We start from the raw sequence: 21816 nt of genomic DNA, 5'->3' as shown, positions 1-21816 counted from the left end.
GACTGCACATCTCCATGGACTGGCCAGTGGCTCCGCGGCCCACGCTGCCCTCTAGCGTGCTCTGGCCCTTGCACCCCTGGGAAAGGAGAGGGAGGGGCAATGGGGGAGGGGAAGACAAGCCCCATTGCCCCTTAGGTCCCACCTGCACTCGGAGAAGGCAATGGCACCCCACTCCAGTACTCCTGCCTGGAAAATCCCATGGATGGAGGAGCCTGGTAGGCTGCAGTCCATGGGGTCGCTAAGAGTCGGACACGACTGGGCGACTTCACCTTCACTTTTCACTTCGCTGCATTGGAGAAGGAAATGGCAACCCACTCCAGTGTTATTGCCTGGAGAATCCCACAGATGGGGGAGCCTGGTGGGCTGCCGTCTATGGGGTCTCAGAGTCGGACACGACTGAAGCGACTTAGCAGCAGCAGCAGCACTCCAATGCAGAGCAGAACAAGGGTCCCAGCAGCCCCTCCCACCTGTGGTAGAGCCCGCTGGGGTCACGAGGGAGGGTTGGCAGGACAAGAGGAGGGCATGTGACTTGGTGGTGACTGATGGGAGAGGTGAGGGTGGAGTATGTGAAAGGCAGTGCAGGAGGATGGGTGCCAGCTGCAGTGGGCCTAGGGGTGGGTCTGGACTGGGGTTGGTATGGGATGGTGGGTGTGGAGAGGGGATTATGGCTGGTCCAAGATGCTTGGTGGTAGTGGGTTTCTCCCAGCAGCCTCAGGGTTGGGGCCACAAGGAACATGGGGACATGCTGGCTCGGCACACCCCTCAGGGCTCCGTCCTGCATGACCATGCACCTGTTGCCCACAGCCTGGGTCCTTGGGGCCTCGCAATGCTCTGCCTGCTGTATAGCTCCCACCGTGGCACCGTTGGGGAGCTCAGGGCCCTGGTGCTCTGAAGCCCCAGAAAGGAGCCGAGCCTGGGCAGGGTGGGGCCTGGTGTGAAGAACCACTCCTGTGGGGATCTGGAGGGGGCTGTGGAGACCCAGACCCTTGCCTGGGAGACACTGGCTGCCTTTCCCAGGGACCGCAGACTAGGCAGCCAGGGTAGGTGACCTGTGAGGCTGCAGGGACCCAGGGTCCTGATGGAGGCAGGCTATAGGTGATGCGTCGGGGCCCAGAAACTGGAGAGCTTCACCGGATAGAAGCAGCCGGTGATGGGCAAAGTCAGGGGTTTGGATTCCGCTGCTCATTCCTCGACCCCTATGTTCCCCCAAGAACGGGCCCCATCAGTGAAGTAGCGGCTCGCAGGGTTCAGGGAGGCTGCCAGTGGGGGTCTTGGGGCCGGGTGTGCGGGGCAGAGGCTGCGCTTGTAACAAAGTAGCTTTTATAGGTCCCTGGGAGAGAGCCGGCTAGGAGCCACGATGGCCCGCGTTCTTGGGCTCCTCTTCTGCCGGCCCCGGGGAAAGCTCCCGTGCCCGGTCCGCGTTGCCCACTCGCGGCTGCCCACCGCCCTGGGCCTCGGGGTCTCCACTCAGGGCGCCGTCGGGGGCGGGGACGGGAGGCCGGGGGCGCCGGTACTCGGAGGAGGGCCGCACTGGCGTACCGCCGAGGCCCCGGTGTGGCACGGGCCTGCGCGCGCCCGGCCGGTCGGTGGCGCGGAGCAGGGGTGGCTCGAGGGGCGCGGCGTCGCAGGTGAGCCGAAGTGGGGGCAGCGGCGGGCGGGGGACGTTGCGGGAGCCCCCCAGGCACGGCCACAGGTCCGTCTCGCCGTTGTGCAGGAGCACGAAGCGGCGCTGGGACAGCAGCGGTAGCATCTTTTCGCTGCGCAGGCTCTTTTGGAAGGTCTCCAGCGCCAGGTCTGGGGAGGAGTCGGGGGTGAACTGGACTCGGAGCGGGGAAGGGCGGTATTGGGGGAGGGGGATCTTCCACCCCATCTGGAGGTGACAAGGTGGTGAGGGGTGGGATGGCACCACGCTGGCAGGGAGGTGGGGGCATGAGCAGAGGCTGGGGTTGCCACGCAGCCCTCGGGGTGCTGGAGAACTGGGTTTGTGGGCGTCTGAACTTGCAGAGAGCATATGCAGGCAGAGGGAGGCAGTTTGAGGGTCCTGGGGGGTGGCTCACCCAGGGTCTCCATGACCACGCCGGGAATCACTTCTTTCAGGACTTCACAGTTGGTGTGCAGGGCGGGGTTGGAGTTCATTTCCAGCAGCCACACCTGGGCCCAACACTGCTCAGCATCCCACCCCACCTACCACTTGGCCAGGAGAAGGTTGAGACTCTGGTCCCCATTAAGCCACGTGACCATCAGGTCACTTCTTTTCCATGACCTCACTCCCCCAATTGCCCAAGGGGCTGAGACTCTTGAGGGTCTGAGAGTCTGGCCTTAGGAGCCACCCCAGCTGTAGGAGTGAAACCTTATGGACACATCACCTCCAGGGCTAGGGAGGGCACCTGACTGCCCACCCCAGGGGCCTGCCTGAGTGGTCAGGTGTGCACGGAGGGCCACTGCCTCCTGCACCTGCCTGCCAGCACACTCCCCCACCGCCCCCTGCCAGAAAGCCTCAGCAGCACCTTGAAATTTTCATCGATCAAGAAGTCACAGCCGATGAGGTCAAAGTAGCCCAGCTTGCACTCCAGCTTGGCTTTGACGGCCAGGAAGCAGTGGGCCATGATCTGCTGCATCCGCTTCTGTGGGTAGGGCGGGGTAGGGGGGACAGGACGTCACCTGTGGGCCTTGATTACACCTTCCAGTCCTGAGCAGCCACAGCCCATCCCTCACCTGTGCTCCCACCGTGACCATACTGTCTCATTTTCAGGGTCACAGGGTCACAGCCAGAAACTCCTTCACTCTCATTTTATTCATCCAACAAACGTATGGCCCTCCTATTGTGTGACAGGTACTGATGTGGCAGGAGAGTGGAGAGAGCTTCCGAGGAGTCTCTGCCCTTGAGCAGTTCACTCATAGGAGAGAGACAAAAAACTTGATGTGTAAATCATTATGCACTTTGTATGGTGCACAAAGCCACACATGCTAAACAGGAGAAGCTAAGGCAGGGTGAGAGGTAGGGGCTTTGGGGTGGTGTGGAAAGGGGTATGATCCAGGTGGGCCTCATTGAGAAGAGAGTGAGTACCAGGTGAAGATGGAAGGGGGGAACTGTGGGATGGGGATGGGACACCTGGTGGGAGCAACAGCTATAAGTTCGAGCATGCCCAAGGTGTCAGAGGACCAGGGTGATGCTGCTGTGGCTGGAGCAAGCTAGAGAGCAGCAGGAGATGAGACCAGAGTGGCACCAGTCACTTCTCAGGGCGTGGGAAGACCTTGTCTTTCACCCTGAGGAGGGTGGTGCACAGGAGGGCGTATCTGACCTGTGCCCTCACAGGGTCCTCCAGCTGCTATGCTGAGAGAGACTGAAGGGGCCTGTTGCAAGGATCTAGGTGAGAAATATGCTGGCTTGTAGAAGCCAAGGTGGTGGGATGGATGCTGGGTCTATTTTGGGGTAAAGCCAGTGCAACTGATGAAAGGATGTGAGCTGTAAACAAGAATGAAGGGCTATCCCTAGATGTTTGGTCTGAGACTCTGGGAGGATGGAGCCCTCGTCAACCGAGAAGGAGAGGAGGCCCTGGAGGCTGAGACCTCTGTGAGCTTGCAGATGGGGTGCTGATAGGCTTTGGGTCAAGATCAGGGGAGTGGTCAGGGTCCATGTTTAATGTGGAATCTTAAGCACATAGATGGAATTTAAAGTCAGGGGATGTCTGAGAAGGAGAAATGTCATATGACATCCCTTATATAAGCATTGATACAGATGAACTTACAAAAGAGAGACCCACAGACTTAGAGAACAAACTTATGGTTGCTGGTGGAATGCATGGGGGAAGGGATAGTTAGGGAGTTTGGGATGGTCATGTACACTCTGTTATATTTAAAATGGAAAACCAACAAGGACCTACTGTATAGCACAAAGAACTCTGCCCAATATTATGTGGCAGCATGGATGGGAGGTGAGTTTGGGGGAGAATGGATACATGTATAGATACAGCTGAATTCCTTTGCTATTCACCAGAAACTATCACAGCATTGTTTGTTAATTGGCTTTATCCCAATACAAAATAAGAAGTTACAAAAAAAAAGTCTGGTGATATCTGATAAAGATAAAGAGTAGATAAGAGCAGATAAAGAGTAGGGCCAGGCTGGACGCTGGGCTCCAGAAAGCCATAGTGGGGAGCCCAGGGACCTGCACAGGGGGCTAAGAGGAAGTGAGCAAGGTCCTGGAAGCCATGGGGAGTGAGCAGTTATGTCCGAAGTTGGCTGACAGGTCAGGGAGAAGAGGACCAGGGCTGATCCCTGAGTCTGACAAAATGGAAGTCACTCTGGTGAGCATTTCAGTGAGACAACAGGTAGAAGCCTTGCTGAGCAGGATCAAGAGAGACGAGAGCATCACAAAACGGGCAGAGGAAGGGGTCCAGAGATAAACCATTCCATAAAAACAGCCAAAATGGGCCAAATTTGTCAAAATTAACCTTCTTAGAATGCTGGAAATTAACCAAAAGTGTTCAGCAACCTGAAGAGTGTTTATTCAAATAGAATCTTGAATCTTGATAGGAACAGCAAGTTTTGTAGTATTTTAACCTGGTCTAGCAGTATTCCCTGCATCCCAGCTCAATGCCTTGAAAAAAGCCTACATTCTTGGTATTGGAGATAGCAGGGTTAATCTGTTTGGCAGAGTAGTGTAGTCATTTGTTGTGCTGTCTGATGTTTCCTTGGAAGATTTCACTTGAACTAAAGGAAAATACAGGAACAATGTCTTACCAAATAGAGAATATCGGTGAAGAGACAGAAATTATAAATGAGAGCCGAACAGAAATTCTGAAGTTGAAAAGTATAATAATTGAACAAGACATTTGAGTTGTTTGAAGATAGATCAGTTGAGATTATCCAGTCTAAGGAACAGAAAGTCAAAAGAACGAAGAAAGATGAAGTTACAGAGATCTATGGAGGGAGATCTAGAAAGAGAGTAAAGGAAGAGGCAGGAAGAATATTTAAAGAAATAATGGTAGTGGGACTTCTCAAATTTGATGAAAAAGAATTTACACATTTGAGGCCAATGAGCTCCAAGTAGGATAAGCTCAAAAAGATCCATCATATTGTAAGCAAACTTTTAAAAGACAAAGACAAATAGAGGATGTTGAAATCAGCAAAGAGAAGTGACTTATAAGGGCTTCTCAATAAGACCAGAAACCAATTTCCCATTAAAAACCATGGAGTCCAGAAGGCAGTGGGTTGACATATTCAAAATACTGAAAGAAAAATAAAACTGTCAACCAAGAATTATATATACAGCAAAATTATCCTTCAAAAATAAAAAAGAAATTAAGACCTTCCCAAATTTAAAAAACATAGATTATCAGTAGTAGAACATTTCTACAGTCCTTCAGACTGAAATGAGAGGACACTAGACAATAATTTGAATTCACATTAAGAAATTAAGAGCATCTATGAAGTAATTACATCAGTTCAGTTCAGTTGCTCAGTTGTGTCCGACTCTGCAGCTCCATGGACTGCATGCAGCATGCCAGGCTTCCCAACTCCTGGAGCTTGCTCAAACTCATGTCCATCAAATCAGTGATGCCATCCAACCATCTCATCCTCTGTTGTCCCGTTCTCCTCTTGCCTTCAATCTTTCCCAGCATCAGCGTCTTTTCCGATGAGTCTGTTCTTCGCATCAGGTGGCCAAAGTGTTGGAGGTTCAGCTTCAGCATCAGTCCTTCCAATGAATATTCAGGACAGATTTCCTTTAGGATTGACTAGTTGGATCTCCTTGCAGTCCAAGGGACTCTGAAGAGTCTTCTCCAACACCACAGTTCAAAAGCATCAATTCTTTGGTGCTCAGCTTTCTTTATGGTCCAACTCTCACATCCATACACAATACTGGAAAAACCATAGCTTTGACTAGATGGACCTTTGTCAGCAAAGTAATGTCTCTCCTCTTTAACATACTGTCTAGTTTGGTGATAGCTTTTCTTCTAAGGAGTAAGCGTCTTTTAATTTCATGGCTGCAGTCACCATCTGCAGTGATTTTGGAGCCCAAGAAAATAAAGTCTGTCACTGTTTCCATTGTTTTATAAGTAACTACATAGTTAAATATAAAAGACACTACACATTAATTTTTTTGGTAATTGCCTTTTTCCTTCTGTTTTATTTAAAAGACAATTGCATAAAGCAATAACTATGAATCTCTGCTGATGGACACACAATTTAAGGAGTTGTAATTTGTGACAGTAACAACATAAATGAAGAGATAGAGCTATACAGGAAAAAATTAAAAAAAAAAAAACTATTGAAATTAACTTGGTTTGAATCCAAACTAGATAGTTTTAAATTAAGATGTTAATGGTAATCCTGAGGGCAGCAATAAGAAAATAAGTCAAAAATGTATAGTAAAAGAAATACTAGAAATGGTACACTAGAAAATATTTAACACAAAAATAGGCAGTAATGGAGAAACAAACAAAAAGATATAAGATATAGAAAATAGCAAAGAGCAGATGTAAATCCTAACTTATCAGTAATTAAATTAAATGTAAATGGATTAAGCTTTCCAATAAAAGACAAAGGTTGGTAGAATGCATCCCCCCACCCCCCATATGCTTTCTATGAGACTCACCTTAGATTCAAAGACAAAGATAGGTTGAAAGTCAAAGAATAAAAAAAAGATATATCAGGCAAAACGTAACCAAAAGGGAGCTGGAACATCTGTACAAATATCAGAGAAAATAGAGTTTAAGATGAAAATTGAAGACATTAAGAAAAAAGAGAATATTTTCTAATGATAAATCAAGAATATGTAATAATTATACATGCACCTAACAACAGAGCCTAAAAATATATGAAGCAAAAACTGTCAGAACTGAAAGAAATAGACAATTCAATAATAATAGTTGGAGGCTTCATTATGCCATTTTCAATGATAGAACAGCTATACAGAAGATCAATAAGTAAATACAAGACTTGAGCAACACTATAAATCACCTACCCTGAAAGATATCTATAGAACACTCCACTTAACAGCAGACTACACATTCTTCTCCAGTGTGCATGGAACATTTTTTAGGATAGACAGTATGTTGAAACATAAAATAGGGACTTCTCTGGTGGTCCAGTGGTTAAGAATCCATCTGCCAAAGCAGAGGACATGGGTTTGATCTCTGGACCGGGAAGATCCCACATGCCAAGGGGCAACTAAATCTATACACCACAGCTACTGAGTCTGTGCTCTAGAGCCTGTACTCTGCAACAAGAGAAGTCACCACAATGAGAAGCTTGTGGATCACAATAAAGAGTAGCCCCCACTCGCTGCAAGTAGAGAAAGTTCTCACTCAGCAACGAAGACTCAGTGCAGCTAAAACAAAAAACATGAAACAAGTTTCAATACTTTTTAAAGGGTTGAAATCATGCAAAGTATGTTTTCTGACCACATGGAAAAAAATTAGAAATCAATAGGAGAAAGAAAAATTTTAAATTCACAAATGTGTGGAAGATAACACTCTTAAGCAACAAATGAAAGCAGAATGCACAAAATCTTATGGGATGCAACAAAAGCAGTGCTCACAGGGAAATTTATGACTGTAAATGCCTACATTAAACAGGAAGAAAGATCTCAAGTCAAATCAATAACCCAATCTTCAACCCTAAGAAAAAAAAGAAAACTAAACTCAAAGCAAGTAGAAGGAAGGAAATAATAAAAATTAGAGTGGATATAAGTGGAATTAGAGAATAGAAAGCAATAGAGAAAATCAATGAAACCAAAAACTGGCTCTTTGAAAAAAATCAACAAAACTGACAAACCCTTAGCTAAACTGACCAAGAAAAAGAGGAAAGAAGACTTAAATTACTAAAATCCAGAAAGAAAGACCTTGGGGCTTTCCTGGTGGTCCAGTGGTTAAGACTCTATGCTGCCAGTGCAGGGGGCATGGGTTTGATACCTGGCCCTGGTGGCTCAGACAGTAGTCTGCCCACAATGCAGGAGACCCAGGTTCGATCCCTGGCTCGGAAAGATCCCCTGGAGAAAGACATGGCAACCCACCCCAGTATTCTTGCGTGGAAAATTCCATGAACAGAGGAGCCTGGTGGGCTACAGTCCATGGGGTTGCGAAGAGTTGGACATGAGTGAGTGACTAACACTTTCACTTTCAATGTCAGGGAACTATGATACAATATGCCATGTGGTGTGCCCAAAAGAGTAAAAAAAAACTTTTTTTTAAGAAAGACTTTACATAAAGATGAAAATGATTATGAAAAGGATTATAATTATTCATAAAATACCACGAGTGACCTATATTCCAAACAAATTAGGTAACTTAGAAGAAATGGAAAAATTCCTAGAAAGACAAACTGACAAACTTGACCCAGGAAGAAATAATCTTAGTTACCTCTAACAAATAAAGGTTGAATTAGTAATAATAATAAAAATAATCCTTCCCACAAAAAAAGTTCACAATAAGGTGGCCTGACTGGTGAATTCTTCCAAATATTTAAGGGCTCCCTGGTGGTTCAGATGGTAAAGAATCTGCCTGTAAAGCAAGAGACCTGGGTTTGATCCTTGGATCAGGAATATCTCCTGGAGAAGAGGATGGCTACTAACTCCAATATTCTTGCCTGGAGAATTCCATGGACAGAGGATCTTGGTGGGCTACAGTCCATGGGATTGCAAAGAGTCAGACACAACTGAGCAACTAGCACAGCATGCTTCACAAACTACAAATATAGAATAGAAGGGAACATGTTCAAAACCAAATAGACAATAATAATGTGGACCAATATTGCTTATGAGGGTACACACAAATACTAAATGAAGTACTTGGAAACCCAATTCAGGAGCATATTTAAAGGACAATATGCTATGTCTGAGTGAGATCTATCCCAGAAATGCAAGAATGATTCAGTCAACACATGAGGGACTTCCTGGAGGTCCAGTGGTTAAGACTCCGAAGTTTCCAATGCTGGGGGCATAGGTTTGATCCTTTGTCAGGGAAGTAGGATTCCTGCGTGCCTCATAGCACAGCCCCGCCCCCCCCCCAAAAAAAAGAGAAAGAGAATGAAGCTACAGCAACTCAAACAGTATGGTGCTGGCTTAAAGACAGACATACACATCAATAAAAATAGACTTAAGAGTCTGGAAATAAACACATATATATCTGGTCAATTGATTTTCAAAACTTTGCCAAGAACAGTCTGACAGATGGTCCTGGGACAATGGAGTAGCTACACACAAGAGACTGAAGCTGGACACAGCTCACACCATACACAATAATTAACTCAGCGTTAAAACATAGGACTTTTAGAAGAAGCCGCAGATGTATCTTTACAACTTGGATTTGACAGTGGCTTCTTAAATATGACACCAAAGCATGAATAACCAAAGAAAAATAGATAAATTGCACTTCACACAAATTAAAAACTTTTGTGCAAAAAAGGACCTTATCGGGAATCCCCTGGTGGTCTGGTGGTTGGGATTCTGTACTTCCGTTGCAGAGCGCATGGGTTCAACCCTTAGTTTGGGAACTAAGATCCTGCAAGTTGTGAAACAAATGAAAAAGGACATTATCAAGAAAGTGAAAAGAGAACTCACAGGAGAAAATATTTGCAAATCACAATCTGATAAGGGTCTAGCAATCAATATATAAAGAGCTCTACAGCCTAACAGGGACTCCCTAGGTGGTGCTAGTGGTAAATAATCTGCCTGCCAGTGCAGAAGATGCAAAAGATATGGGTTTGATCCTTCAGTCAGGAAGACCCCTTGGAGGAGGGCGCAGCAACCCACTCCAGTATTCTTGCCTGGAGAATCCCATGGACAGAGGACCCTGGCGGGCTACAGTCCATAGGGTCGCAAAAAGTCAGATATGACTGAAGTGACTAGGCAAGCATGCATGCACAGCCTAACAAAGAAAGAGAGTGGACAACGGAGGTAACAACGTTTTCTAAAGAAGATACAGACATGGCTAAGTACATGAAAAGATGCTCAATATCATTATCATTAGAAAAATGCAAATCAACCCCTTAATGAGATAATACTCCTTTATACCCACCGGGCAACTATTAGAAAGATAGTAAGTATGGGCAAGGATACAGAGAAAGTGGAACCATCAGACATTGCTGGTGGGAGTGGGAGCAATTGCCGCCACTGTGGAATATGTTGGCAGTTCCTCAAAAAGGTCAACAGAAGAGGGACCGTGCGGCCATGCAATTCCCTTCCTAGACCTATATCCAAGAGAACTGAAGTACCTGTTCATGTATGTGAATACTCATAGCAGCGTTAGTCATGACTGACAAAAAGTAAAAACAACCCCAATGTCTATCAACTGATGAACGTTTATCCAAACAAATCATGGTCCATCTACACAATGAAATATTATTCAGTCATAAAAAGGAATCTTGAAAATGTTTATGTTCAGTGAAAGAAGCCAGGAAAACCCACATGTTGTTTGATCCCATTGACGTGACATGTCCAGAACAGGGAGATGCGTGGGGACAGAGAGTGGACTAGTGGTTGCCAGGGGCTGGGGAGGGCAGTGGGAGATGACAGTGTTCTGGAATCAGAAGGTGGTGATCATCATTCAACTCTATGAATCCACTGAAAACCACTGAACTGTGCACTTTCACAGGGTGACCTTTGTTTTACGTGAATGATCCGTCTGAGAAAGGGACAGGAGAGGACTCTTAGAGCCAACTGCTGTGGGCACACCCAGAGGCAGCCCCGCCCAGGGACCTGCCTGTGGCCCAGCACCCCCTTCCTACGCCAGTCCTGACCCGCATCCCCTCCCCTCACCGAGTGGGCGGGGCACACACAAACCGTGAAGGTGGTGAAGACCCAGTCTCGGGGGAGGCCCTTGGTCTTGTGGAACTTGTCGTTGATGTAACGGTTGAGGTGCTCCATGCTCCACACCGTGTCCTCCTTGAGCAGCACATACAGGGGACTTTTCTTCTGCATGAACTGAGGGGGAAGGGCAGTGCCTGAAGGCCCATCCCCCACAGAGGCCCCGATGGAGAGCATCACCCTGATGCTGCCACACCCCCACAGGGGGCCTGCTTCTCCTAGACACCCTGGGCTGGCTGTGCTGCCTAAGACCCTACCCCAGCAACTCCTACCCTTGAGAAGCTCCCCCAGATCCCCCTGGGGGGCCGCTGCCCAGACACATCCCATTGCTATCCTTCCTTGGAGATTGCTACCCTTAAGCATCTCTGCACTGAGGTCCTACCAAGACCCTCATCCTCTGCTCCCACCCCTGCGGTGCCTGTTCCACACCCAGAGATGCCTGATCCACACCCAAAGGGAGACAAGCTGGGGTGGGGGGTGGCGCACGGCTCTCAGTCCTTTCACAGGGTGCCCGCTGTGGCTGAAGGTCAGAGGCATTGCTGACCGCAGGCAGGGTCACCTCCAAGCCTGGGCCATGTCTACAGCTGGGTTCTTGTCTGCATTCTTGAACAGCGATTTTGTCCAAGGCTGCATCTGTGCAGCACATCTACCTGGTTGGTTAAATGGCCACTGAGGTCACTGGAATGGGGATCATAAAGGCTGAGGGTGAGGCGAGCATAGCCGTGGCCGAAGAAGACCATGTAGGGCATGGCGCAGGCGATGAGCAGGTAGGAGCGCACATCAAACTTCTTCCCGTCCAGCAGCAGCGGGTTCTTGATGTACCTGGGGAGGTGCGGTCAACCTGGCCCAGGCCCCCACCTGGACCTCCTAGTTCCCCAGCACCCCTGCCACCTGCCTCAGCTGTGAGCTCTGGGTCCCCTATTCCAGTTGAGTGTAATGTCCCCTCATCAGGGGACATTTCTGAGCCTGAACAGGTCAGGGAACTGGGGAGGAGGGCCTGGCTCCTAGAGCTCAGCCTGCCGGTGTATAACTGGGGTATCCCAGGACACAGCTCTTGTTAGGAGTTGGGGAGGCAGAAGCTGGTTGGCCCCATGGTCAGGGAAGACTGTCTGGAGGAGGAGGCAGGGATGACCTTGGGCTTTAAAGGGCGGGTGCTTTTGGAGTGACAAGGAGGGATATCCCAGTGGAGAGCGCTGAGGTCTGGAGACCCAGAGGCTGGAAGCGCTGCTTACAGTGACTGAGAGCAGTTGTGGCAGAAATGAGGTCCCACTGGTGGAGAGGGAAGTCCAAAGGGAACTTTCTGAGGCTGGACTTGCCCCCGGTGTGAGGCTGAGGGTCTGGACCTCACCCAGAGGCAGAGGGAGCCCAGGAGGGGTGGTCAGCTCTGCCCGAGGGCCTGAAGGCTGCAGCTGGCTGGGGGGGAATGGGGGAGAGGCTGGGGGAGAGACTGGGCTTACTGCAGCTCAGTGTGCAGGACCCAGGTCAGGGCGCAGCTGACCGAGCCCCCCCGCTCCACACTGTCCAGGAGCCTGTGGTGTGTGTTGTCGGGGGTGGTGTGTGCAGGACATTTCCTTCCAGCCCTGACAGCAGGAGAAACCCCACCCTTCCTAGCTACACAGAAGCCCAGCTTGGGGCACTGAACTTTCCACTTCGAAGAACTCCTCTGTGGGCCCTGCGACCCCCACGGACCCTCACAGGCACCAGTGGGCTTGGGTCAGCCCCACCCAATCAACGCCCCTCATGGGGCCCATGAGCAAAACCTCTGCACGACCCGCGCCTGGGGCGCCCGGAATGGCATCTTGCGGTAGATGGGGTCATCCTCGATGCTCTGGGTCTTGGCCTGGAGGGTGGTGACTTCCTCTTGGTTCCGGAGCAGAAAGATGCCTTTGCCCTGGTTGGAGGCTGTGGGCTTGCAGATCCACATTTGGGTTTCTGCAGAGAGAGCCATCTGAGCCTTCTGGCCAGACCCTGCCCTGCCCCACCCCTCCCAGCCCTGACTGCTCTCCCAGTCACAGCCCTGCCCACACTCCTCCTAGCCATGGCCTCGAGCCTGCCAGGCTTTAACCTCCACTAAGGTCCAGCCATGACACCTCCCTGGCATCACCTTAGTACTAGCCCTGTCCTCACCCAGGTTGGCTCCACCCTTCCTCTCCCTGACTATGCCCCCACCTCAGTCTCGCCAGGACCTTGGCCCTGCCCTAATCACATTCCCGCCTTGGTCCAGCCCTGCACCGGTCTCCCCAGAGTGGGCCTAGCGTCCAGTGACTTCTCACCATCAAAGAGGGTGAAGAAAGCCTCCCTCTCGTCCCTGATGTCCAGACGGTACGTCTCTGGGAAAAAGTCTTCCATTTTCAGGACCCTGGGGAAGCAGGGGGTGGGGAAGTCACTGGGAGGGTTGTCCCCTCCCCCCAGCTTGGCTGACCATTCCAGGGGCCTGATCTGGGTGGGGGGGGGTTGGTTTGGAGGGAGAGTTTCCAGTGGGGCTGGGCTCCAGGCACACCTGCAGCCTCTGGCGTCCTCTAACACATATCTGCCACCCCAGCTCTTCCCTCTGCAGAACCTTTGCACCTTCTGTTCCCTAGTCAACTCGGGCACACCTGGCTTCTCTGCAGGCTGCCTCACCTGCTTCAAATCCTCCCATCTCCCAGCTCTTAGGCCTTCGGGAGTGGTCAGTTCACAGAGCTGGGTCTCCAGGCCAAGACAGTGACCAGCTTGCAGTGAGTGGTCGGCATGGATCCCCTGGCCTGGGATGCCTTTCAGCCCTTTCATGGACCTCTAGGCCAACCTTCAGTTTAGGGCAGAGTGGCTGAGTGCGTCTACCTCTATGGCCCCAGGTGTCCTGAGCTGGTCCACAGGAGCTGTTCCAGGGCAGGTATCATGTCCTTTCCAGATCTGCACCCCAGGGGGACACAGGACCTGGCTTGAGTGGCTGCTCCGTGTGTGGAGAATGGATGGGGATGTCGAGAGGTGGGGCGTGAGTGGGGGTAGCCTGGTGGTGTGTGTGGTGTGGTGGTTAGACAGATGCCCACAGGGCAATGGTCCAGGGCTGCTGACAGAAATGGTGGAGGTGGACAGCTGGACATGAGGATGTAAAGATGGCCTCGATGACCAGATGGTGGCTGGTTGTTTGGATGAGTTGGCAGACTTGTTAGTGGCTGGGCAGTGAGTGGGGGTGGAGTGGACAGGTGAGTGACGATGTGGGCCCATGGCGTGGGTAGGCCAGGGGGCAGGAATGGCTGTGGGGTGGACAGCCAGGGTGTGGCGAGCAGTGGAGACAGTATAGGATGCCAGCAGGTGGCTCTGTGGCGGGCGTGTGAGGACCGCTGAGGCCATGGGGTGGGTAGGTGGGATGCTGGTAGGTGTTGGGGGGGAGACAGATTAGCTGGGTCAGTGGGAAAGCAGGTGGGCGGACAGACTAAGTGGAGGGTGGTCAGGACCAGCGACTGACCCATCGAGTGGGGGTGTGCAGCTGGGTGAGTGGGGTGCCGGGGGTGGGGGGCAAGGGTGGCTCACTTGGTCTGTGTGCAGGGGGCTGGCTTGCTGGTCTTGCTCAGGACTCTCGAGTGCTCCCTCAGGGCGCTGAGCAGCCCAATCTTGGTGGTGAGGAGCTTGTTGTTGGGGAGCTGGTACAGCAGCTGCTTGCCTGGCAAGAACAGAGCCCGGGCAGCACGCGGTGGCACCCCATGTTTGAGGGCCGCCCGGTGAGCCCGGCCCCACCCCTACCTTCCCGGAAGTTGCAGTAGGTGTCTCTGCACTTAACCTCACACCACTTGAGCTTGTAGTCTTCCCGCCGGCTATCCTGGATGCGCCGCCAGCCCTTGCTCTTGCAGTAGGAGCTGATTCTGTAGGGAAGGGTCAGTGCTTACCTGGGGGCTGCGGAGCCAGGGAGCAAGGCTGGGTAGGGCCTGGGGGCGGTGGGACAGGGCCTGGATTGAGGCCCCACTCACATGGAGGCCCCGTTGGTCCCTCCGATGTAGAAGAAGGGGCCCTGCCCGGTATTGGGTGGCTGCTTCTCCCCCTCCAGAAAGTGCTTCTCCAGGAGGGTGGCCTGGGGCCTGATGGCTTCAGAGTCGTCCAGCTCTGTGGGCAGGTGGGAAGTCAGAGCCTCTGGCCCACCCGGCAGGTTTCCTGCCCCCTGATGGGCCTTGCCTGAGCCCACCTGCATCTTGGTCCAGCCGGCTTAGCTGATGCAGGAGCCCCTCCTCTCCGTGGCTCCCCATGGGTCTCTCATGGGCCCAGCCTGTGAACAATGTAGGTTCAAATGGAGGGGAGAACATTCACTCAGAATCTGGCCGGAGCCCCTGGGCAGTCCCCCAGCCATCTCGGCCCATCTCTGCCCATCTCAGGCCCAGAGGGCCTCCCAGGAAAGGGGGGAGAGTCACCATCATCAAGGGCCACCTCTGGAGTGGGCAGTGTCCCTCCTTACCAACAGGGCAGGGGGCAGAGGCTGAGGTTGAGGCTGGAGCTGGGGGCACACGTGACGCAGGGGCATGCCCAGGAGGGTGGGGGTCACAATGTCCATCATGATGTCAGGGGTGACCCATGTCAGTCAGGGTAGACCCCTCTTTATGCCTGTTCAGACCCTGACTCTGCTGGCCTCTGCCCTACTTGGCCAGCCTGGATCCCATACCCGACACGTGACTTCCTCCCAGCCCCTCTTCCAGGACAGAGCTGTGTTGTCCCCTGTGAGAAGGCCTTTTTGGGGATGGGGTGCCTGTCCCCAGGAAGGTCCTGGCTGCATTCACCTGGTGCCCGGGCGTGGCCCCACCGGATCCCTGCCATCCTTGACCCCTTGCCTCTCTTTGTGCTGACTTGGGTCCGAGGGGGTGGTCCTCGGCGGTGGAGAAAGTGGGTGTGGCTGTGGGCCACAGACACTGGGGTACCTGGGCAGGGGTACCTCTGGGAGGACATGGCCCCCATCCCTCTGCGGGCCCTGCGGGCAACCTGTAGTCCTAGCCCTTGAACTGGGCACCCGGTCAGGCCCGCCCTGTGCGGGGAGGGGTGCTGCCTGGAGTGCTGGACTCTGGTCTGGTTCCGGTCTCTGTGGTGACTGTGGAGCTGGGTGCCCCTTGGGGGCAGGGCCTTCTCTGCATCCTGTCTGTCTGGGGTGAGTCCTCCCCTGCAGGGACGGTTCGCCGGTGGTCGGCGTCTCTGTACTTGGCCGCGGGGCCGGCTGTAAGGAGGGCTGCTGTCAGGCCTGTGGGGCTGGAGGGGAACAGCCTTCAGCGTGCCCCTCCCAGGGTCAGTGGGGCTGTGGGCCCTGCCCCTAGAACGATGCCTCCCTGGGGCACCTTTCTTGAGTGGCTGAGTTGGGAACATTTTAGGGAATTTTAGCTATTCCTTGACAGGTCCTTCCCAGTTTGGGGGCTGCTCGGGAGTCTAGGGTTTTCCGAAACTGAAGAGCCACAAGCAGTGGAAAGGCCAGCAGCCTGGAGTGTGGGCAGGCACAGACAGGCTCCTCCAAAGAGGACAGTCGCTTTGCAAACAAACCAACTGGTCACCCTAGAGATGCTGACCAAGACCTTTGTCCCCATTTAGGACAGAAGAGGGTAAACTGGAAACAGCTGTCAACCCAGTGATGGGGGCTGGGTGGGGGCTGGATGCAGGGAGGGTCTTGGCCTTCTGCCAAGAGTGGGCCAAGCCGTGTGGACAACCTTGAGCCCCCTTCCCAGCCCTGCCCCATCCAGAATGAGAGGTCTCCTTAGTGGGGCTGACCCCGCCCAGCATGACTGGGGTGGGGAGTGGTGCCTGCTGAGAGCAGGGAGGGTGCTTATGGTGTGTACGTGTCCCCACGTTGCCTGAGACCCAAACCTTCTGGGGATGGAGGCCCCCGAGAGGATGACGGGCAGTACTACCCCCCAGTACTCCCACCTGAGCAGCTACTGGGTCAACGGACACCTTGCAGAGGCCCCCCCCAGATGTGAGCAGGAGGTCGACACATAGAAATAGCAGCTGCACAGTCAGGCTCAGAGGAGAGGAGAGGGTGGCTGGGTGGCAAGGGTGGGCAGAGGCACAGGGACGTGGCCCTAGAGACATGCCAGGGTAGGACTGCCATCCTTACCCGAGAAGAAGGCTGGACGGTTAGCACAAGGGGACAGACAAGGTGGAGCATCTCGTAGGAATTAAAAACGTGGTACAGCCTTGTGGGAAGATCAAGGCAGGGGAGTGGGTTGGAAAGAAGAATACAAGGAAAGAGGCTTGAGAAGTCTCAAATCAGGAGGTAAGGCTCTGCAGCCAGCCCAGTGTGGCTGGAGGTCTGGGGATAGGATGCTGGGGCTCTCTGGGTTGTTGCTCTGTGCCTCGGTTTCTCCACCTGAGGGAGAGTTGAGGGGGTTGCTGTGAAGACAGTTCCTACACGTGACATGTGCAGATACCTGCCTTGTCCCCCGTGTTCCAGGAGGGCCTGCCTGATGACAGTGAGGATGGGAACGCCAGGCTGCTGCCAGCAGTGGCCACCCCCAGGGAGTATTGCTGGGAGTTATCATGTGAGCATGGGGCTGTGGAGGGAGCCCCCGGCCCCACAGCCCAGCACTGGCTAACTTCTGCATGTCATCTGGACGCAGCCGTGGGCGCTGCCAGAAACAGGAGGCCGGAATTGGGTGTGAAGGCGTGGGTTTCAGAACAAGCCTTGTAAGCCTGGGCCTCTGGCCTGTCTTCACTCTGTATATTTTATTTCTTCTGCAAAGAATTAAACAGGCCATGAATTACAGTTTCTTGTCATTCAAATGAAAAAAGATTAAGAACCACCCCTACCCTGGACATGCACACATGTGATGACTGGTGTCCCTGGGCTACAGGACATGGCTGGTGGGGTTGTGGGCAGGGTCAGGGGGTCACAGCTCCAGCTCCCAGAGCCTTTGTTGAGCAATTACCTTTTTTTTTTTTTTTGGCCTTACTGCGCAGCATGCGAGATCTTAGTTCCTGGACCAGGGATCAAATCCACAACTCTTGCATTGGTAGGTGAAACCTTAACCACTGGACCACTGCGGGATGTCCCCACAATTGCCTTTCTCAGAATCTCTCTAACAGACTCATTCTAAATAGAAAGCTTTTGCTGGAAGATGTTCAGGGAATGTTATCACTGGCGATGCAGCTTGGGCAGCCATGGCCCCACAGGCAGGATGGCACCAGGGCTCCCAAGAGGGCTGCAGCAGAGCAGGGACTGTCAGTGGAAACCCAAATTTATAATGAACTTTTAAAGAAGCCATTTACCTGGTCAGGTAAAAAGACCAGCAGGAAACGGCACCCTGGTGTGACGAGTGGAAGACCTTGGTGAATGAAGCTGAAGGAAACATCCAAGAAACGAGATGCCACTGTGTCCTACTGGGCCCATCCTCAGATATACGCTTGGCCACATGGGCGCTTGGGAGTGCTGACTTTGCTCATCCGGCTGGTGCTTTCTGGCCAGAGCTAAGCTGTTTGGGGGGATGTGGGTCCCTGTGGATTTTAGGAGGCCATCCTTTTGGGGTTTGGTCCAGGGAGACAGACCTGGTCTTGAGCAAAGCAGCTGGTCCTAAGGGGCTGCCGCCCCCGGGAGGCCTGCCCTGCTCAGCCTGGCCTGGGTGTCTCTGCTCCTCACCCTATGGCTCTGGGTACTTGGGCCCTCTTCAGAGGGGGCTCTGTCCAGCCAGGCCCCTCTCCTCCCCTCTTCTCCCTCCCCTCCCTTATACTCCTAGACAGAGTCTTAGAGGACCCACAGGGCTCCTGGGGTCTGCGGGGCCAGGTAGGGGCCACAGCACAGCTGGCTCCAGCCTTCATGCCCAACTAGGACCCCACTGTGGCCTGCCTGTCCCTCTTACCTGCCCCATAAGGTGGTGTGAGCCCTCTGCCCAGAAAACAACAGTGGTGACCAGGCAACTGTCTCCCAGCAACCACGACCCAGTGGCCCAGAGGTGAGCAGGTGGATGGGGAGGGGCTGGAGGCCGGCCCGGGGGTGGGGGCAGGGAATGACTGAGGTTGGAAGAGGGGCGTTACATGCACAGCCCCCATCCGGGTCCTCCATCCTCCAGGGTCATTCCTGAGCCTTCTCAAGACCCCCAAGTCCATGCCCAGACCACAGGTCTGACCCACTGTGCTTCAGCTGCTACCCTTCACTTCCCCTCACCACAGCCTCAGCACGTGGAGCCCTCACTTAACAAAATGAAAGTGGGGCTCTGCAGACCCATGCCTCCCCAAGGGTAGATGGGGCTGACAGCCAGGTCTGGGAGTCCAGGGGCGGTGGGAGGGCCTCTGGCTGCCCTGCACGGCCCCTTCCTCCACCCTGCAGAGCCTTGCATGGATCACCAGGGCGTCTCTCCTTAGAGTGCCTTCATTTGCTTCCTGTAGGGTGGACGGCAGCCCCCTGCAGTGTGTGTCCACGTCCTAAGGCCCAGAACCTAGGGATGTGACCTCACTTGGAGAAATGGTCTTGGCAGATGTGATTATCTGATGGGCCCTAAATCCAGCGACCAGTGTCCTCGTGAGAGGGAGGCAGGGAGCAGGAGACACAGAGGGGAGAAGCCAGCAGAAGGTGGGCAGTGGCCAGAGGGCCACAAGCCCTGTGGCCACAAGCCCGGGGTCACCTGGAGCCCCAGAGGCCAGAAGAGGCAGGAGGGACGCTGCTCATACCTGGACTTCTGACTTCCGGCCTCTAGGACCGTGAGAGAAGTCACTTCCATTGTTTTAAGCTACCAGGTTTGTGTAGTTTGCTGTGGCCACCCCAGGAAATCAATGTGCCCAAGTCCCTCCTCCTGACTCCTCTCAGGCTGATGCGCCCTCAGCTGTGTGCTGCCTGTGCCAGGCACTGGGGGCCTCGGGGCTCAGTTCTGCTGGACTGTGGTCTGAAATCCCTTTGCCCGAGGGTTAGTCTGTGGCAGCGGGGAGAGCTCCCCCAGCTGAGCTATTGTCTGAGGGGCATCCTGACTTCAGGGTGGTGGGCCCCTGCCTGGGCCTGCAGGGGACAAGTACTGTTGGGTGTGCAGGGGGTCCCCTGGTCACCTGCAGTCCGCTCAGTCTTCCCACTGGCCCGAGCAAAGACTTTTGGAAGTCTGTCCTCCCCAGGAGCCCATGCCCCCATCCCTTCACTTCTAGAGACCCAGACTCTAGGAGCTGGGCCAGCCCACCTCCCCGCTCCTCTTGTGGCTCCTCATGGGTTCTCAGGAGGCAGCCCCCTGCCCATGTGGTGACACCAAGAGCTCAGACTCAAAAACCGCCTTGTAACTTGAAGCTGGTGAGGGAGCCAGCCTGGCAGCAGTCTTTCCCACAGCAGCCCAGGGCTGGGCCATTGGTCACATCTACAACCTGGAGCAAGGCAGCCCAGCATGAACTGGCTAGCCTTGCAGGGCAGATATCTCTCTCCTCTCCTCAGGCCTGGCTGTGCTTGGGCTGAGTATCCTGAGGGCGGAGTACCCTGAGGGCAGTAGGGGACAGTCAGCCCCTCTCTGGGAAAAGGCCCAGTGCCCCTCCTGCTGCAGTAGTTGAGGGTCTTCCCGGCCTCCTACGGGGAATTGGCACCTTTGCCAGGGCTGGAAGTCCTCCTTAGTGGCCCCCATGCAGCCTCTGGCCTCTGGGTCCCTCTGCTCAGAGAGGCCTTCCTGAGCACCCTCACTCACCCCACCCCTGAGCCCCCACCCCACCCCTACATCCCCTCCACCCTGCCCCCCCGCCCCTGCCATACCCCCACTTCCGCCTCCCCCCCCCCCCCCGCAGCCCCTCTACTTCTCCGGCTGCTGCAGCACCAGCAGCCCTGCAGACCAAATGCCCTGCCCACCACATGCCCTGCCCACCACATGCCCTGCCCAGAGCCTTCTCGCTGTCTGTGGCTCCTTCTCAGGGACACTCCTCCCCCATCCCCAGTGTGTCTGGAGCTGCACTGGCTTTCTGAGGGCACTCAGGAAAGAGTGGTCACTGAGGAGGGAGGGAGGGACAGAGAGAAGGGCCCTTCTACCCTGACTCTGGCCGCAGAGCCTGGGTCAGAGGCATCAGCCATGGACTGGGACCCTAGGGCCTGCTTAGAATTCTCAGGGAAGGAAGAGACTCTGAGGGCACAGCCATGAGGCTGTGAGTGGGACTGGCAAACACTGTAGACAGATGATGTCTGGATGTGGAGCAGAGAGGAGGGGGCAGGACCACCAGGCCTTCCAGAGGTACCTGGGTATGGGGTGTGATGGCCTGGTACCTGGAGAGGACTTCGACCACCCAAGAGCCAAGTCAGGCCTATGGGGACCCAGGGGAGGAAGGCCAGCACCCTCAGGATCCTGGTGCCACCTGGGGTTGGGGAGAGGGCAGCCTGGGATGTCTCTAGGGGCACAGGGAGTTGGGGTTGCTTCTATCCTGTACTCCTCATCCCCCACCACTGCCTGGCATAGCGATTAGGGTGCCTCCCTGGAGAGGCTCCTGGGGGGCTCCAGGGGTGTGGCTGCTGTAGCCCAGGTCTCTCATGGCCCAGTGGCAGTGCCAACAGCATGAGCCTATTGCCGGTGCACCTGAGCTGAGCAGGAGCCCCTATGCTTTATTATACCAACAGTCCATTGTGTCTGTGACAGAAAGCCCTCTGGGGGTCCCAGGGCTGGGGCGTCAGGTGTGGCCTGGGCCTGGGCAGAAGTGTAGCACTGCTGGGACCCACGGGCCCCAGCCCCCCTCCACCCAGCATCGGTGAGGGCCCTCCTGTGGCGGTGATGAGGCCGGGGATGGATGGCATTACCAGACAGTATTAGACAGAAGGACCAGATCTAACCGTGTCTGGTAAGACGCCCATCGGCAGGCTTTGGTGCAGGCAGTCTTGTCCGGTGGCCCTTCTGGGAGGGGCTGGGCTTCACCCACCACCGGCCCTGTGGCACCTTGAGAAAGCAGGAGGATTCAGCTGAATGGCAGGACCCCTGGAGCCTCCTAGTCGGTGGAGCGGCCCCAGGAGGCCCGGTGGCCCAGCCCAGGATCACCCCGAGAGCTTTCCTAAAGACCTGTCTTCAGAGCGGCCTGCAGGCACATGTGTTTGAGAGCACAGCTGGGGAGCAGTCTGGCTTCCCTGCTCT

At 53.9% G+C, this 21816-nt stretch overlaps 1 protein-coding gene across 1 annotated transcript; it reads right to left on the bottom strand.

Moving 5' to 3' along the window:
* Nucleotides 1-1345: 1345 nt before the first annotated feature.
* Nucleotides 1346-20412, bottom strand: TTLL10 (tubulin tyrosine ligase like 10). Its single transcript, XM_040262817.1, has 11 exons — nt 14967-20412; nt 14755-14887; nt 14531-14649; nt 14321-14450; nt 13081-13166; nt 12568-12739; nt 11458-11629; nt 10784-10924; nt 2508-2624; nt 1669-2151; nt 1346-1606 (listed from the first exon to the last, which is right to left on the bottom strand). The coding sequence occupies exons 1-11, from the start codon at nt 15082-15084 to the stop codon at nt 1346-1348; spliced, it is 1932 nt and encodes a 643-aa protein (XP_040118751.1). The 5' UTR covers nt 15085-20412.
* Between the last annotated feature and the right edge of the window lie 1404 nt (nt 20413-21816).

This window comes from Oryx dammah, unplaced genomic scaffold (assembly GCF_014754425.2).
Source record: "Oryx dammah isolate SB20612 unplaced genomic scaffold, SCBI_Odam_1.1 HiC_scaffold_21, whole genome shotgun sequence".
Taxonomy (NCBI): domain Eukaryota; kingdom Metazoa; phylum Chordata; class Mammalia; order Artiodactyla; family Bovidae; genus Oryx; species Oryx dammah.
Note: the sequence above shows the minus strand (reverse complement) of the source record. Positions and strands in the feature narration are given on the sequence as shown.

Excerpts from the sequence above, each read along its gene's own strand:
- TTLL10 (XM_040262817.1), bottom strand. The coding sequence starts at position 15,084 with ATGTTCTCCCCTCCATTTGAACCTACATTGTTCACAGGCTGGGCCCAT. Across the intron at positions 14,888-14,966 it reads CCGGCTGGACCAAGATGCAG|AGCTGGACGACTCTGAAGCC; the intron begins GTGGGCTCAGGC and ends ACCTGCCCACAG. Across the intron at positions 1,607-1,668 it reads GCCGTGCCTGGGGGGCTCCC|CCACCCCTGCTCCGCGCCAC; the intron begins GCAACGTCCCCC and ends GCGCCCCTCGAG.